The sequence below is a fragment of the Dipodomys merriami genome, unplaced genomic scaffold, assembly GCF_024711535.1.
Source record: "Dipodomys merriami isolate MVZ:Mamm:240054 unplaced genomic scaffold, mDipMer1.0.p SCAF_5, whole genome shotgun sequence".
NCBI classification, from domain to species: domain Eukaryota; kingdom Metazoa; phylum Chordata; class Mammalia; order Rodentia; family Heteromyidae; genus Dipodomys; species Dipodomys merriami.
In genome coordinates, this window is record NW_027206068.1 from 64340795 (window position 1) to 64360565 (window position 19771).

A 19771-nucleotide genomic window follows, 5' to 3' on the forward strand; every position below is an offset into this window, starting at 1 on the left:
TCTTCAGAGCTTCTGTGGCTCTGCTGTCTGCAAGGCTTAAAACCTAGCAGAGGAGGTAACCACACAAGCCCCACTAAGCTTTTTTAAATGTGGGGGTACCATGTTCACATTTCAGCTCTAGATCTGGAGGATTTCTCAGCATTGATATTTGGCCTTTTGGACATTGCTGTTAGCTGGAAATCTTCCTCTTTATGTATGTGTATGGTATGGGGTGGTAGGGAGGGGTAATGTTGTCTTTATTTTTTTTTTGCCTGGCATCAGCATGATCTTTCTCCAGGTTCTTCCTAGCAATTAAGGGCACCCTAATTAACAAGATATTTGGTGAAGTTCAGCCACTATCCAGTCCTGATGTTGTCAAAAACATGGTTGGGACAGGACTCCTGTGGGCCAGCTCAGGAGACATGCACTTAACTTTGGTACAGCACCCTTTCCCCCAGGCCAGAAGACTCATCCTTTCCCCATCCTGACCTTTCATTAGTCAAACTACCCAATTCCCAACCCCCTCCCCTCTCCTTAAAGTATCTCCTCCTGCCTTCTTCCTGTTAGTCTCCTAGCTAACTTCTTTCTATCATTCCTGAAATTGACCTTGTCCAATAAATAACCCAGAAGCATTAAGCTGCAGAAGGAAACCCTGGCCCCAGCTAGGATCCTCAGACACAGTGCTCAGGAACATTCTTTCTACCTTCCAAGTCCAGCCTCTATCTCTGCCTCCCCTCTTTTGCTGGTGATCTGTCCTTCAGGAGCTCTGCCTGGCATTGCTGATGTGTGATCCATAATCACCTGAGCTGTCTGCAAGTCTTCATTGCTGTCTGACACAGTGTTCTCAGTGCTGTGCTTGTGAATGATTCTATGAATGAGTGACAGAAAGGGGGCAAAGCCATGAACTTTGAGGGCCCAAGAGAATGGATATGAAACTGTATGAGTAGAGATGATTACTTTTTGGTCAGGATGAAGGTTATCCTTTATGAGGGGCATTTGGTGAGGAAACTTTAGGAAATAAATCTTTCCCATTTTCCCAATAATGACTGAGCATTTGCCACAAGAGTTGTATTCATTTCTTGAAAGTCAATATTCTTCCTGAAAGTAATGGCTCAAGTGTCGCCACAAAGTAAAGTTTCAAGTACAAAGAGTGTGATCACTTTCAGATTCTTTGGCAGCCAAGTTAGTGGGAATGAGGTCCAACTTAAGGAGTGAAGAATCCAGAACCGTGAGGCCAAAGTTCATCAACTTCATAGGCCTTGCAGTGGGGCTTCCTGGTAGAGACATTTTCCTCATGAAGAATGCCAGGACACTGATCAATAAGAAGAACATTAACCCATACACAGAAACGCTAGGCACCAGATTGTACCCCAATCTCATCCTGAAAGTGGAGAAAAATCATAATCCACCTCCAAATAGCATAGGATATAACAAACATGGTATCTGGATCAGGCCACCTAATGTTTCATTTTCTCTAAAGTTGAAATAGTGGAACTGCTATATATAAATTGCACTTGGCTCTAAAGTCCTAGAGACTGGCGTTTGTGTCTTATGCATCATGTTTCCTACTCTTCACCCACTGCAATGCCTTACCCTAAGCGGGTATTGAGCTGGGCTTTTGTATACTGGACGAGGAGTCTCTAAGAGCATGTACAGTGCTTGATGTACAGTCTGCCAGGTCACCTGCTACATGGAACCTGCTATAGACACCACTTAAAACCAGCCAACACAGGCATGTTTGTACACTGATGACCTAACACCACACAGGTAACCCAGTGCAGTCACGTATAAGGCTCTTAGTAAGTTCCCATCTCAAAAAGATTTTTCATATTCCATTTTTCTTTCTTTCTTTTTTTTTTTAGAAACAAGGATCCCCATGTTAGCATGAAATATTCTACACTGCTTTACTCCTATCCATGGCCAAGAGACTTTTCTTTGCAGTTTCCAGAGGGAACTATTGTTTCATGGCCAGAATCAGAAGGAGGTGATCATGAGGCAGATCAAGACAGAGAAGGTATGCTTTGTTCTACATATGGATTTTATGTCTATATAAGCTATGAGATATGTTTCATTATATATTATATATAATATGTAATGTTATATTATTAATATAGTATATAATACATACTATTATATATTAATATAACATATAATATTAATAACATTATGCATAACATATAATCAATATTATTCTAATAATATATATTGTATGTTCCAGGAGCTCTGAAACACAAAGCACAAAGGCTCACTGCATTCTGGCTCCCCAGAGGACAGTGTTTCCAGACCTCCTCCATTTCTTATTTTTCTCTCATTAAATGAGAGTTTCTTAAAGAAACATTCTAGAGTCTGGCCAGAGCAAAGTGGACTGTTAGCTGTGGCGTGGTATAGTATGAGGGAACTTTAGGACTCACAAGACGTGGCCTTGAGTTTCCATTTACAGAAACACCTGGTTACATAATGTTGGGCAAATAAGTTAACATTTGAACCTTGGGAATGATAGTATCAGCCTCATAACACACACTATTATTTCACTATATATTTGTATAGCAATTATTTTATAGTGTAATACATAATATAAACACACAAAATGAAATATGATCTAAGTAAGAAGTACTGGATGCATGCTAACTATGTGACTGTACACTTTTCTCCATGCAGATTAAGATTGTAGAACTTTTTGTCAGAAACAGTCTCCATCCATTTATTTTATTGCTTTGAATGAACCGTCAATGTCCACATCTTCTTATCTGTTAGTTATTTTTTCATCTCTTTTCTTAAAAAGTGCCTGTTATAAACAACTTAAAGGAGGAAACATGCATACTGGCATATGGTTTCAGACCATCATCATTGGACTGTATTGCTTTAGGGCCCTGGGAGAGGCCGGTGGAGAGTGACAGGGGACACCATGGCGGGGAGCAAAGCCACTCCATTCACGGTGAACAGGAAGCAGGGAGAGGGAACAGGAAGGGGCCATCCCAAATCTTTTGTTGAAAATTAGGCCACTACTCTTCTAATTCATAGAGGGGAACGAGGCACCTGGCTGCACGTTGCCCAAATCACACTGTGGTGCTCTGCGGCAGACAGTGGGACCAAGGTGAATAAAGCGACAGAGAATTCGCAGCTTTGCCTGCATTCCCCTGGGTGCATGTATAATAATTATGATAGAGAGTTACATGGGACATTGCCTCAGAGGTGTGAGCATGATAGAAGTGTAGAGACTGTGATTCACTGTAAAAACTTTCAGATCAAATCTACATTTGTCCAGCCTGTGATCTCATCCCGTTTTTCTTGCTTGGATGTCATTTATTCCTTAGAGGTGGTCATGAATACATTCCCAAGCTTAATCTGATGCTTATTCCCCTTGGCACTTCCTTTGTGTGGCCTAAGAAGGATTAACAATGTGTATCGTGTCTTTATTATGTGTACTATATCTAAACTACGTGTACTATATTTTTCTTAATGTTTTACAGCACTACAGGGACAATTGTCTGCAGGAGAAAAATCATCTGCTCAACACAAAAAACACTCGATTTCAGTCATAAGTCGCCCCGGTTCCAACACCAAGCCCACCCTCCCTCCAATCCCAAAGGGTCGCAAATAGACCAGCACTTGACATCTGACTTTGAACATGGAAAATGTGCTCTGCAATGTCCAGTCCCTCTGTCTTCCCTGGCCATGGATCTCAGCAGGTTCTCACTCAGCCAACTAGCTTCAAAAGAATGTTTAGCTGCCTCAATTCTCTCAATTAATTTCTAGTTTTGATTTTGTGTATAGTGTCCTTATTTTGTCTTTCGTTTTTCTTCTTGTTTTTAAGTAGGCATTATTCTTGACTTTGAAAAATGTCATTTAATTTTGCCCATAGCTACACATGCTGTCTCCAGCTGCTTCCTCCTTTGAAACATCAGATAGCAATTTCTGCTTTGCTATAGATGCAGAAATATTTGTACATATCCAACTGGAACTATTCATGTAAAATCTCAATGTGCCCATTTGTATGTTAGTATACATATATATATATATATATATATATATAGAGAGAGAGAGAGAGAGAGAGAGAGAGAGAGAGAGAGAGAGGGGGCTGAATTATTTTTGTCTAATTATGAAAGGTTTGCAGAGTCCCATTGAGCTTGGGTTCACCACCATCTCCTCAACTACATCTCTCAAAGGGAATTAATTCATGTAATTTCAGGAAGTTCTTGACTTGGTTAATAATAAGAAAGAATGAAGAGTATCAGATAGGTCTTTTATTTATCCTTTCCAGGCTATGTATTGTTTGTCATTAGAAATATTTTTAAGCAACTTTAATCATCTTTGCAATTTCACTCCCTGCCATTTGCAGAAAGAAAACTCATTGATAATTTATAGATAAAACATTCAGATAATATGTACCAGTAAGTCTGTCGTGGTTGTTCAAACTTTATAACCGATCCCTTGGAGTTGATGAAGCGTCTTTTCTGTAGGCATTTATGACTAGTGAGAACAAGACCCTAAACACAGTGCTGTAGCAATTGTTAAATATTTTAATTAACAGAATCCTCTAAAGACTTTCTGTTTTAAAATATTAACTCCCCCTTAATAATCATCTTCTTCATAACTGAAATTTGGATGTAACAGGATTTGTTACTGGCTCATTGCTTCCACTCTTGTTCTCAAACAGGAGCTGAAGTTTGTGTCAGTCAGCTTTCTGCTGCTGTGACAAAATAACCCAAGGAAAACAAAGTAGGAATGATTCGTTGTGGCTCATAGTTTAAGAGGTAGTCCTTGGTCAGGTGGAGCCTGAACTAGGACTGAAGCTAGGCGGAATGCCACAGTGTCAGGAGACTGTGATGGAGGAAGCCAGTCAGCAAAGAAGGAAGGAAACATGGGCAAGATAATCCTTCTAGGTCCTACCCCCTAACTCTCTATCACCTCTCAATGGATTAATTCATTAGGTCACAGCTCTCAGGATCCAATCACTTGCCAAAGGCCACTTTGGGATTGATGGGAGATGAACACATGCTCACAGATGGGGGAGGTGTAGATCCCTATGCCCAAGAATTATCAAAAATAATATACTTTTCACAAACATCTTTTTTTCAAAATTATTACGAAATACTTCAGATACACTTAAAGATATAAAAAAAATAATGAATCTCAGCATGGAACAGTTACTTTTTCCCATCACTTCCACTAAATACAGTTTAAAACCTTAGACACTATTATGAAATAAACATGAAAGGACATTGAGACATGGAAAGAGGAACGCACGCCAGGTGCATCACACCTCCAACACCATGTGGCAGCCGCTGCTTGGGTTTCCTTTTCACCTCATATACTGCTCAGGGAGTGCTGGAGAAACTGCAGTCCCAAATGCTAATGAGCATGCCAACAAATCCCTAAAGGATCTTGCTTCATCTAGTGCAATGCAGGGAAGGGACAGTTTTGTAAGACAGACAATGTTTAGACAATGACTTTCCTGCCACAATCAAACACGACGGATCAAACCATGACCCTACCATCACTTCCTTTCCAAATCTGTCAGCCAAGCTTTTACCTTCTTCTGTCTATATCAAAGTTCTCCTCTTTCTCCTTCCTGCTGGGATAGAGTCAGAGGTGTTATGAAGAGCCAGGAATCACTATCCAATTTTATTTGTGTGTGTGTGCTGGTCCTAGGGCTAGAACTCCGGACTTGGGTGCTATTCCTGAGCTTTTGTGTTCAAGGCTAGCCCTATAACACTTGAACTACAGTTCCTCTTCTGACATTTTTGGTAGCTTATTGGAATTAAGGGTTTCATAGACTTTCCTTCTCCGGCTGGCCCTGAACTTCCTGAGATTTCAGCCTCCTTAGTAGCTAGGAGTGCAGGCCTGAGCCACCAGCGCCCATACTACCCAATATTAAGAACATTCCCCTGCTATCTTCAAAGGCCCCTGGTGATGCTTAAACTACCACTGTCCTGCCTGTCTGGTAGTAAGGAGAAACATCTTTCCCTTTCTTCCCCTAGAGGGTATGGGAGGTCTGTGGAGAGCGAGGACTTTCACTGACTTTTCTCTATACAGTACAAGTGGAGGTAATACAGAAGCAGTAATGAGGCACCACTGAAGGTCTCTGCAGGCACTTTAAACTTCCTACCTGGTATTAGTGAGATATCACTTCCCTCCTTTTTATCCAAGCATCTTCAGAGGCCCCAAAGACAACCTGGCAATAATGAGTCGGTGCTTCCTTCTCCCATTAGCATTGTAACAGAGAATAAGATAATGTTTAGATATGATCTGGATTCTCTGGACACACTGTCCAAAATGTACAAGGTAAAAATAAGACACACACACACACACACACACACACACACACACACACACACACACACACACACAACTTCATCAAGGAATCAGATAACTTCAACTTGAATGAGAAGAATCAATCAACATGCCAATACCAGATGACACAGATGTTCAAATTATCTGACAAGAATTTTAAAGCAGCAGTCATAAAAAGGAAATAAGAGTTGTAAACTGACTGAAACAAAAGCCAGCAAAGACATAGAAAGTTATAGCACTGAAACAGAAGGTGTAAAGAAGAACCTAAAGGAAATTTTGGAACTGAACAAAACAACGAAAATTAAAAACTGGCTGGCTGGGAATAGCAATGAAATGGAGAAAATAGTTTAAAAAACAAGCAGTGGAGTTGAAGGCATCTATTGATTACCTATCTGAACAGAGATAAAGAATAAAATGAGCCTTGAAAGCCAGGTACCCGGTGGCTCACACCTATAATCCTAGCTACTCAGGAGGCTGAGACCTGAGGATTGTGGTTCAAAGCAGCCCAGGCAGGAAAGTCTGTGAGATTCTTATCTCTAATAAACCACTCAGGAAACTGGAAGTTGCACTGTGGCTCAAGTGGTAGAGCACTAGCCTTGAACTGAAGAGCTGAGGGACAGTGCCCCAGGCCCAGAGTTCAAGCCCCATGAACAACCAAAAAAAAAAAAAAAGTGAGCCTTGAGGGTGGTGTAGGAGTCTATGAACACAAAGGTTAAATGTTTATGTTATTGGAGTTCCTGGAGCTAAAAGATATTTGAAGAAATAATTTGCAATTTTTCCCCCAATTTGGCAAAAGTCAAAAATCTAGAAATTGAGTAGAAACCCCAACAGGATAAATACAATTATAATCATAATAAGATCCACAATAAGACACATCGTAACCAAACTTCTAAATCTTAAAGGAAAAAAAAAAACATCCTAGTGAGATGGGGAGATTAATGGGTCTGGCCAGCGCCATCTTGGCCACATGGTGGATGGTAAAATGTGATAGAGCTCCCTGGTTTGACTTGACAAAATGAGACTCCATCTTAAGGATTGGGAAAAAATCCACCTGTGAGGCTATTTTAATATATATATTTCAATAATAGAGTACCCACTGTCCCATTTATGTTCCTAGTAATGGTCATGCTGCCCTTGCTCAACACTGTGTTTGGCTTCTGCTAACTTCCTGCTTGGCTTGCACCTGCAGGAAAAAACCATTGGGGACTTTCCATCCCTTAGAGAAAAAGGATGTGGGTTTTTGGTATAAAAGGAGTCCTGAGAAAAGGCTCGGCACTCCACTTGGGGACCTGCTGATCCAGTGTAGTCGCCAGCCAGCTAATAAAGACTTTCTGTTGGCTGTACTGTATGTGTGTGTGGTCTCTCCTGGTGGGTCACCTCATAACAATAGGAATAAAGCAAGTCACATGATGGTGAATTTCCTATCAGAAACCTGGGAAGCCATAGTTTATCATGTTAAAATAACAGGTAATCTAGAATTCTACTAAGTAGATTCTTTAGGAATAAGGGGAAACCAAGACATTCTCAGATGAATGAGAACTAAAAATCTCTTGCCAGCAAATCTATCTTACAGAATGACTAACAGGAAACAGAACAATAAGAGAAAGATACTTGGAAAACCAGTAGGAAGGGAAAGCAATGGCCAGAGTAAGCACATGGATAAACACAATTAGAAGTTGCCTCTCACCTTGAGTTTTCTAAATTATATTTGGTTCTCAGCAAAAATGATACCACTTTCTGATTTTCTACTTGTGTCTTTTGTGTGTTAAAAAGTTGGCAAAAATTAAAAGTAGCAGGGTATAAAATTAACCTTCAAAAATCAATGGCTTTTCTATATGCCAATAATGAGAAAAGTGTGGCTGAAATCAGGAAAGCAACTCCTTTGTAATAGCGCCATAAAAAATAAAATACCTAGAAATTAACAACCAAAGAAGTAAAGGACCTCTATGATGAAAACTTTAAAAATCTGAAAAAGGAAATCAAAACAGAACTTAGAAAGTAGAAAAACCTCCCATGCTCCTGGATTGGAAGGATCAACAGCGTGAAAATGGCAATACTTCCCAAGGCTATCTACAAATTCATTTCAATACCTATCAATATTCCAACTTCATTCTTCAAGGAAATAGAAGAGGCAATCCAAAAATTCATATGTAACAATAAAAGACCCCGAATAGAAAAAAAAATCCTTAACAGAAAGAACAGTGCAGGAAGAATATCAATACCAGATTTCAAACTCTAATACAAAGCCATAGTAATCAAAACAGCTTGGTACTGGCACAAGAACAGACCTCAGGACCAATGGAATAGAATTGAAAACTCAGAAATTAACCCACAGACCTATAGCCATCAAATCTTCGATAAGGGAGCTAAAAAAATAGAATGGAAGAAAGACAGCCTCTTCAGTAAATGGTGCTGGCAAAATTGGTAATCACTTGTAGAAAACTAAAGCTAGATACTTATATATAACCCTGTACCAGAATCAACTCCAAATGGATCAAAGACCTTGGAGTCAAAGCAAACACTCTGAAAACATTACAGGATGGAATAGGAGAAACACTAGGTCTCCTTGGCACAGGCCAAAATTTTCTTAATAGAGATCCAGAAACACAACAAATCAAAGAAAGGTTGGACAAATGGGATTGCATGAAATTGCAGAGCTTCTGCATGACAAAGGACATAGCTAGCAAGATCAATAGAAAGCCCATGGATTGGGAGAAGATCTTCACACTAGCCATACAATAGACAAGGGTCTCATATCTAAAATATACCTGGAACTCAAAAAATTAAATCCCCCAACAACAAATCCTCAAAGAAACAACTGCCCAATAAATAAGTGGGCTAAAGACTTAAAGAGAAACTTCTCTGAAGAGGAAAGAAGGATGGCCAATAGACACATGAAGAAATGCTCAACCTCCCTAGCCATAAAAGAAATGCAAATTAAAACAACATTGAGATACCACCTCACCCCAGTTAGAATGGCTATAATCAAGAACTCTAATAACAACAGATGCTGGAGGGGATGTGGACAGAAGGGAACCTTACTGCATTGTTGGTGGGAGTGTAAACCTGTTTAACCACTTTGGAAAGTAGTATGGAGGTTCCTCAAAAGACTCCACATAGAGCTCCCCTATGACCCAGCAATCCCACTTTTGGGCATTTACCCAAATGGTCACAAACAAGGTCATACTAAAGCTACCAGCACAACTATGTTTATTGCAGCATTATTCACTATAGCTAAGATATAGAACCAACCCATATGCCCCTCAGTAGATGAATGGATCAAGAAAATGTGGTATATATACACAATGGAATTCTATGCCTCCATCAGAAAGAATGACATTGCCCCATTTGTTAGGAAATGGAAAGACTTGGAAAAAATTATATTAAGTGAAGTAAGCCAGGCCCCAAGAAACATAGGTCCCATGGTTTCCCTTATTTGAAATTACTGGTATATATCTGAGACAAGCAGAAATGGTCAGATAAGTTGATGATAGGTGAAAAGAACCCCAAGATAAGGATTCAAATGTTTTTTTCTTTCTTGCAATTGTTTCTAACATATTTATAAGACGATTTCTTTGTTGCTTTGTATGTCCCTCCCTCATGGTATAACCCCTGTTTTCACTGTATTTGATGTTGGTATAATTTGTGGAGGGGAAGGGTAAAAACAAATTGTTTAAATAGGGATACAGGTGGACCCATTGCAACAATGAGATGTATAAGTCGTTATGTCAAAAACGAATTTTACAATTTTGGTGGGGGGTGGGGGAAGGATCAGGTGGGGGGGAGGAGTATGGGAAAGGATGGGAAGGAGAAACAAAGGAGGAGGCAACAATGCTTGATAAGGAATGTACTCATTACCTTGCCCATGTAATTGTAACCTCTCTCTCTGTACAGTATTTTCACAAAAAAAAGTGGGCAAAAATTAAACTAATTCTATGTTGAAAATGAACCAAACCACTTGTGGTTGTGGATAGGTGGGAAAAACTGAAAGAGTGTGAGGGAAGGTTTGACATTGTGCAAAACCAAATGTACTCTTCACCTGATTTATGTAACTATAACCTCTCTGGACATCACCTTTATGATAACAATTTTAAATTGTTAAAAAAAATCAGTTAATTATAGATGAGCTAAAGAAAGCAAAGCTACCATATTTAACTTTCAATGGTGAAATGCCTACACCAGCAGATCACAGTAAGTTATTTATAAATAATATAATTGTAACATGTAACATGTAAAATCAGAAATGGAACAAAATATTGATTATTAAAAATGGGGCCAAATATTAAAGGCAGGCTCCCTCTGTAGAGAAAAACTCCAGGTCAAATGGCCAGTAGTCAGCCTAAGCCTTTTCCATCCTTGCTAAAAAGCAGAAGAACATCTCTCCTTCACTCAAGTTTCCCAAGCTGGCAGCTTTGCAGTTTACCATAAACTTTGCTGAAGTCCCTTGACAATCTTGAAGCTTATCACCAGCTGTACTATGGCTGTATTAGTTAGGAGCTTATAATAAAAGTCATTTCTGCAAAATAGGCTACCCCTACCCAAGGTTATGTTTTGACTTTTGTAATCAAATATCAATAGTATCAATACTATTGATCATGCTGACCAGCTCAAGACTATGTTTTGCTTCTACTTCTTCAACTCAAGGCTATGTTTTGCTTCTGTAAATCTGCTTACTTGCCTTGACAAACACCCCACCCCCACCCCCACCCCTGCTTCCTATGTGGTTTTTCCTTTAAAAGACCCTCATGGGAAAAAGACCTCACTGTATCCCACTACCCAATTAGTGGGGTAGAGTCACTGAGTGGCTAATAAATACTCCTTGCCCTATTTAACTGAGTTGGTAGCCTTATTTCCAGATTTAGGATTCTTCAGGACAACCACTGAAAATGCTATGAACTTTCATCTCAATTGTGCAAGGAATTTAAAACTGCTCTTTAAAAAGAAAAGCCAGTTTGTTGTGGTGGTGCATGCTTGTAATCCCAGCACATGGAAGGCTAAAACTGGATTGGGTTGGATGTTTGAGAGTCACTTTCTGAGGGGTAAGGCATTCTAGAAGGATTTTCTTATGTGTTAAAACAAACTTTTCTGCCTTTAGCAGTTATGAGTAAAAGTTTCACGTGTTACACCCTCATTACCATAACACATAAGGTAGTTGGAAATGTATTGTTTTATGGACTAGGTGTACTCTTTTTCATATACTTTCTTTTATTAGCATTTCTTTTTTAGCTGAACAATTGGTTCACATCTTTATTACATTTTTATTCTGAGATGTTCTTGTTTGTGCTTGTATTGATTTTAGAGCAGGTCTATTTAATATTAAATATTTGGGCCCATTTGTTACAAATATCTACCTCAATTGTTACTGGGCTGTATTTAAGTAGAGAAGATTTTAACTCTATTTTCTTATGCAATGATTGTATGTTTGTGAATTATTTCTTCTGAATCATTCACCATCTAGCTTTCTGTGATGTTCGAGGCTGCAATTATCATGGTTTTTATTCTTTTAAGCTACATCATTTTCAGGATTTTTTTTTCATTTAAGTCCTAGTTCTACTGAATAATAATGAAGAAATGAAAAAACATATTTTATAAACTTTATTAATATTACTCATGCCAGCCTGGGAATGTGACTTAGTGGTGGGGTGCTTGCCTAGCATGCATGAAGCCCTGGGTTTGATTCCTTAGTACCAAGTAAGCAAAAAAAGCCAGAAGTGGTGCTGTGGCTCAAGTGGTAGAGTGCTAGTCTTGAGCAAAAGAAGCTCAGGGACAGTACCTAGTCCCTGAGTTCAAGCCCCAGAACTGGCAAATACACACACACACACACACACACACACACACACACACACACACATAATAGATATTACTCATGTCTTGTGTTCAATTAAAAAATCATTCATAGAATTGAAAATCCATGATACAAAATTTTGCTACATCTACTAATGAAGTATTACTAATTATGATGTTAACTTCCTAGATACTGCCTCTTGTCTTTATCAGTTTTTTTCCCAAGTATAAATGATGCATTTTTGCATTTCACTACACCAATATATATTGTGTTTCTATTTCTTCTTACATATCAAATAGCGTTTTGTTATATAAATTTTGATGTTTGTTATGCCAATAAGCTTACAAATGTTTAGAATTGTTGTTATAAATTCATAGCTGCATTCTTGTTTCAATATAAAAGAGTGCTTTCTATTGTTTCACAGAATGGTTTTGCTTTGAACTTCTCTTTGATGGCATCGAGCTCTTTCTCATGCCTCACATACCTCTGTATAATTTAGTCTGACTGTTATTATTTAGTTTATTCTAAGTCTACTTGTTACTTCAGTTGCAGAGTGATACTATTTTTATTTATTTTTAAAACTTGATAAGGTCAACTCTATATCATTTTGTTTTAAAATATTCTGACGTTTGACACTTTTTGTCTTTTGTTCTTCTAATTTATGAGAGGTATATTTTCCCCTGTTCTGATGTGTAATTTAAAATATTTTTATTTCTTTTTGTCTTTCCCATTCCTACATTTAGACATTTAATTTTTTTTTTTTTTTGGGTCTGGTCGTGGGGCTTGAACTCTGGGCCTGGGCACTGTCCCTCAGCTCTTCAGCTCAAGGCTAGCACTCTACCACTTGAGCCACAGCGCTATTTCCGGCTTTTTTCTTTTTGCTTATGTGGTGCTGAGGAATCGAACCCAGGGCCTCAGGCATGCAAGGCAAGCGCTCTACCACTGAGCCACCTTCCCAGCCCTAGACATTTAATTTGTTGAACCTCACCTTTTTTTCTCAGTCTTTATGAGCTATTTTGGCTTTATAGTCAATATTGTGTTATTTTACTCCTCTCTGCATTTCTCAGTAATTTTAGGTTTTACGAGCAATTGTTTTACCTAACTTTCTCATTTGTAATTTAAAATGAGAAGAGAAAGCAAGAGGGGGCTTCAGAATATAGCCCTATGAGAAATCCATTTTAATCTTCTGAGATTCCAGCCAGAAAGATGGAAGTCAGGTGGTTAAGTGTTTGTCCTTCTATTCCCAGAATATATTTTCTTTCTGACAGGAATGTTATGTTCAGTGGAAATACCAATACTTACTTCAGAAGACATCGAATGGGAACGTAGGATAGGGAGCTGATAATATGCTGCTATGTTAAACTAGACACATGTGTTCTAATTTCTACAAAACACTGGTTTTACAAAAGGCCAGAATGACCTATGTATGCATATACATATTTGTATGAAATCCTGTTCTAAAAAGAGCTAATGACACTTAGAGTGGTAAATTCAACTCACTCACATGAAATAGGAACAGAAAGGATACTAGGAGAAAGAGATAAAATGATCCTTAATGTATCAAATGCAAATCTTCCATGAAAGAGGTGGTTGATCACAATAAAGAAGAAAGCATAATCCTTCTGGCAGTTTTTACATTTGCAGTGACTTTAAGGTAACATTAGAAAGAACTTGTGCAGAAGCAGCACTGCTAGTTTTTTTTTGCAGGGGGGAGGGTGAGACAGGCAGTACTGGGATTTGAACTCAGGGCCTTTTGCTCTGGCTTGGTTCTTTTACTCAAGGCTGGTACTTTGCCACTTGGACCACAACTTCACTTCTGGCTTTTTGATGGTTAATTGGAGATAATGGTCTGAGGGATTTTCTCCTGGGTTGGCTTGGAACTGTGATACTCAGACCTCAGCTTTATATGTGGCTGAGATTACAGATGTGAGCTACTAGCAACTGTTCTCATGATGTCAGGACATGTCCTTCCCTGTCCTCTCACAAGGGACAGTGTGTGAACACATGGACCACATGTTCAGTGTTTACAAGCATTAAATATGAAGCCATTTCTTATCATGTCCTCCAAGGTAGTTTATAAGTACAAAATTATAATTCTCCTCCCACCCTAACCAAAGCAATGATTGGGAAAGCTCTGAATAAAGCCACTGTGAAACAATGCTTTACTGTGGGAGACTGCTATCAGAATTCTTACTTCCAGGCCTGGGTTGGCCATTTCCTAGGAATCAGACTTAAGAGAATTTACTGGGCTCTGCTAGGCTCAGTCATGGTGGCTGTGATGGAGATGCCATTTCATAGAACTGGAGGTGTGGGAAGGATGGGGAGATGTAATGAATCAGGTTGAACCATAGCAGGCAAGCAAGCCTGTAGCCCCAAGTCCCTAACCTCTGTGCCTGGGTCTTAGAGAAGAATTAATCAAGTAGTGGAAAATGGAAGGGGAGATTCTAAGACACATTTTTCACATTTTAATATCTGTAAAACTCAGCGTACCTTTTTTTTAATGGATGGCATGCCACAGTTGAATTGGCAGTATTGTTTTTCTTTCTTTGTGGAATAGAAGACGGTGGTGTATGTTATAATAGATTTGATCAAATATAGTAGCAATAATTATCCTAAGGAGCTCTGCAGAGGTAGCCAAAGTCTTTTAGGGGAGGAAGAATGGGTCCCTTGAGAGCTCTGGCAATCTCTGAGGGCCCGGGTTGTCTAATGAGGGTTCTGTCAGATGAGAGAGCCTTCCGAGAGAACCCTGTGCCAGGGGCCAGTGGCTCACGCCACTAATCCTAGCTACTGAGGAGGCTGAGATCCGAGGGTTGAGGTTCAAAGCCAACTCATGGAAACAGTACATATATCTGTGTCTGATGTTTATGTTTATAGATGTTACATAATTGTATATACATAACATTATCACCTGAGCAAAACATACATAAAACAAAAAAGAAAAACTGAAGGAGAAATAGGGAAGTTGGAAAATTGCCCTAAGTCATCAAATAGCAATAGCTTGTAGTATTCTGTGGTCAAATGACATCACAATAGAGACTCCAAGCAGAGGCCGAGGAAAGGACAGGGAAAAGCCAGAGAATTACTTTACCTTCTCCCTCTTAGTCACAATAAACCTTGCATAGCAGTCACGGTGAGACCCTACATGCATAAATTGTATACGTGCTACCCAGATTTCAAAACGCATCAGCACTCGATCTTCTTGTTTTCATGAGTTCTTGAGAAGTGGTCATTTGTTAAAAAAAAAAAACTCTTTCCTAAGAATTCAGCTAACTAAACCAGCTCCGTTCCGGGCCACACGGAAGCATAGGGTATTGTTTAGAAAGATGATGAAATCAACACTTGAAGAATAACCAGCTTCTCCATGTTACCGTCAGTCTGGCACCAGCCAGAATCTATCATATCACAGTTTTTAAAAAGCATATGCAAAAGAACCCCAAAAAACAAAAAGCATAGGCAGCAAGTGTTGTTGAGCTTGCAACCATAACAAACGAGAGCAATTTGATCCACTAATTAGAATGCCTTCATCAAATCACACTGGCTCCACTGAGGTCATTCTTAAAGTGCCTGCATTTTAAGAAGGAGAAAAGTCTGGAATTTTATGTTTTCTCTTATTTATTAACATTCAGAACCCTTCAGAGGCTGGTTATTTTTTTCTTGTTTTTCCTTTTTTTTTTTTTTTTAATCAACCAAGGTTGTTGTTGGCATGAGAGATTAGTTAAGCAATTTGATGAGGTGAATTCCACAACATGCTAAATTAGAATCCCAGCCATGTAAGCCCCAAATCTGATTTATCTCCTAGTTCATAAGATTCTCTTGAAAATTCTATTATCCTAATGAATGTCTCTCTGCTCCAACTCTTACAAGAAATAGTACTTCCTACCAATGGTAAACCCAAAAATATTCTCAATCGCCACTGTGGAACAGTCCAAATTTATAGTTACCGGATCATTGAGCTTAGGTACGGTGAGCTAATCTATTTTCCCTGAAATTGCAATACTTATAAGTTGTAGCGCAATCCCTGATCTAACTATGAGTTTTGCACAGGAAAGTTTTTTTTTTTCTTAAGCCACTAAGTTTAGCTAAAGAATAACTATACTAGCTTGTTCTTGGCTCAGGTCCTTAAAGAGCCAATCAATACTATTATTGTGATCCTGGAAAGTCAAGTGAAGGAAAACAGGAACAGACAATTGATGTCAGGTGAAGGTTGGGCTTGTTCTGTTGCACATATGCTTATAAATTGGTCTGCACTTACGACGTGAGAATAAATGCACTTCCTGTACTCTCCCAGGAGCTCTTCGCCCAAATAACCACAGGGCTGAACTCCCTCTCCTCTTCCCCCACAGACCTGACGGACCATCTTGCCTAAAATTTCTCTGTCTGGGAATCTCACCTGTATCCGCATGAGGCCCTTCTTCAGCACCATTTGCCTTCAGGCCACTTTTTTCCCCCCACCAACTATTTATTTCAACTATTTTGTTTACTGTACTTCTCCTTTATTAAAATGTAAACCCAGAAAGGTAGAGATAACAATTCTGAATTTCCAGATTGTCATGACCTTGTGTCTACTTTAATAGGATATATTGCTTACTGTTGCAAATTGTCAAGCTGTTTCGATGAAATCACTATTTGTTGACTTCTGGGACTGGATTATTATTTTTTATTATTTATTTAGTTATTTTGGTGCTAATCCTGGGGTTCAGGGCTGGGCACTGTCCCTAAGCTTCTTTTGCTCAAGGATAGTGCTCTACCACTCAAGCTACAGCTCCACTTTTGGTTTTCGGGTAGTTAATTAGAGATAAGAGTCTCATGGACTTTCTTGCTTGGCTAGCTTTGAACCACGGTCCTTAGATCTCAATCTCCTGAGCTGCTAGGATTACAAGTGTGAGCCACCAGAGCCCAGTTTTGGAGCTTTCTTTAAGGAATGAAAACATTTACCTTTTAACCAGAAACTCCACCCCTAACAATAGAGATACTTACACGTGTGCCCTGCTGGATACCTATAAGACCATTAAAACAACTGCTTGCATAATCACACACTAGTGGCTCACACCTGTAATCCTAGCTACTCAGGAGACTTGGATCTGGGGATCACAATTCAAAGCCAGCCTAGCAAGAAAATCCTTAACCACCAAAAAGTCGTAAGTGCAACTGTGGCTCAAGTAGTAGAGCACTATCCTTGAGCAGAAAACTTTAGGTACAGCGCTCAGGCCCTAAGTTCAAGGCCAGCACACACATGACCATCAGATTATTTTTCATCTTGGTATGACCAGTTTGCAGCACTATATGAATGCTCTTGTTGTAAAAGCTCATCTGCATTTGCTACTGTCTGAATTTTTAATTTTAGCTAGTGTGTTGAAAATAATGTGATAAATTACTCTAGATTTAAGATGCATCTTCCTAAATGTGGGATATATATATAGATATATGTATGTATGTATTTATATGTATACACACATACACACAATGGAATTCTATGCTTCCATCAGAAAGAAGGACACTGCCCCATTTGTTAGGAAATTGAAAGACTTGGAAAAAAAAAACCATATTAAGTGAAGTTACCCAGTCCCAAAGAAATTTAGGTCCCATGGTTTCCCTTATTTGCAATAATTAGTAGACAGAGAGGATAATCTTATCAGATGAGCTGAAAAGCTCAAAAACCATGTACAAATGACCATATAAGATGATGCTAAGTGAAATGAACCCCAAGATATGGACATAAGAGGTCTCTATATATTGTTATTGTTTTAAATGTACCATGTAATTTTATTTTTTGTTGTTGTTGTTTCCTTTGTATGTTCTTTCCCCTATACACATCCCCTGTTGTCACTGTACTTGATTTTGGTACCTGCATCTTGTATATACATTTGTCTAATCTGGGGACGGGAAGGGGACTAACAAAACACTGAAACAAGGACACAGGATGACCCATTGCAACAAGGATACCCACAGGACAGTATATTGGAAATGAACTTTACAACTTCGGGTTGGGAAGGGGAGCAGGGAAGGGGATAGAGAATGGAGGAGTGGGGTTGGAGAGAAGGCAGCGGGACAACAACAAGGAAGGGGTAGCAATGATCGACAAGTAATGTACTCATGTAACTGTAACTCCTCTGTACAGCATCTTAACAATAAAATAAAAATATAAAAAAAGATGCATGGCTGGGAAGGTAGCTCAGTGGTAGAGCGCTTGCCTTGCATGCCTGAGGCCCTGGGTTTAATTCCTCAGCACCATATAAGCAGAAAAACCTGGAAGTGGCACTGTGGCTCAAGTGGTAGAGTGCTAGCCTTGAGCTAAAGAGCTGAGGGACAGCGCCAAGGCCCAGAGTTCAGGCCCCACTTAATGGCCATTGAGTGTTTGTTATTTTGTGGAATACTTAGTCTTGTGAAATACTTTTCATGTCCTTCTTGCCTGTTCTTTTTTCAATTGTTTCCTTACTGATTTCAAAGGTTCTGTGTAAATACTGGATAGTAATGATTTATTAATCAAACGTATATAAATACATTCTGTTTGCTTGGTCCCTTATCTTCCTCCTTTCTTCTCTTCCCTGTTATACTTTCTCCCAGTCGATCTATGGACCAGGAACAAGAGGGGAACCATCCATGTGAGCTCAGTCAACCTTCATTATATAGAAATTCCTAGTAGATTGTTTCCTTCTTTTAAATTTCTCCATTCCTAGAATTTTGGCAGTTTTTCCCTCTGATAGCTTTGTGGAAAATAATAAATGGACAACCCCTTTGTCATGTGAATTATTCCTTTTCATTTTTAAACTGGGAAGTAAAATAATTATTTTTATTTCTCCCTGTGTGTACCATTTGGAGTTAAACCAATTTCTAATATGTCTCCATGCCTCCACAACCTTAACTAACTGAACATAATGCATAATTTATGGGTACTTTGACAGCTGCTCTAATGCTTAGCAAATTTTAATACCATTTGTTTGTTGGAATTATTTGCATAAATGGTATTCTGAGAGTGAGGGCTTTCTTTTTGTTCTGACTCTTTGCTTACCCCGAGTTCTTAATTCTGCATGAAATTTAACTCCAAATCTTCAAAGATTCTTGTCTTGATAAGTTCTGAAAGAACGTGGACCCTGTTGATTTTGCTTATCAAAACATTGCTACTAAGTAGTTTAGGTATTTAAATATATATATATATATATATATATATATATATATATATAAAATCATCCAGATAACCATAGAGTTAAGCTCTCTCTCTCCTTTTCAGAACTCTCCATATGTGAACTGTGAACCAATCTATTTCTGGGATATATTTTAAGAAAGAAATGGACTAAATGCAGATAGATTTATATAATTGATTTTCATGTGATCCTTATGTATAGTAAAGTTTGCAAATATTAAATATTAAATTCAAATCATTATTAAATATTAACATTTAATAATAGCAAGATAATAAATATTAAATTAAGTTAAACAGTAATGAATTTGTTTTAAGGAACCTTGAAACATGAAACAAACTACCACCATGAGGTCATTAAAACTCATAATTTCAAAGACTATAAGTGCATAGAAACTATTGTTAATGAAAGAGAGCATAGAACTGTATATTTAACAAAGGAGGAGGCTGCAATGCTTGGTAAGAAATGTATGCATTATCCTGCCCATGTAATTGTAACCCCTCTGTACAGTATATTCTCAAAAAAAAAAAAAAGAACTGTATATTTAATAGGATCTTAATTTTGGCATATGGTA

General features: G+C 38.6%; 1 protein-coding gene across 2 annotated transcripts in view; it reads left to right on the forward strand.

The window, feature by feature from the left end:
• LOC138809807 (leucine-rich repeat and guanylate kinase domain-containing protein-like) overlaps positions 1-3960 on the forward strand; it is an 89766-nt gene extending 85806 nt beyond the window's left edge. For both annotated transcript variants that reach the window (XM_069996792.1, XM_069996793.1), the window contains 2 exons: positions 1842-1993; positions 3450-3960. In XM_069996792.1, the coding sequence (XP_069852893.1) occupies positions 1842-1993; positions 3450-3580 (283 nt within the window). In that variant the 3' untranslated portion in view covers positions 3581-3960. The remainder of the gene's footprint in view (positions 1-1841; positions 1994-3449) is intronic.
• Positions 3961-19771: the final 15811 nt, after the last annotated feature.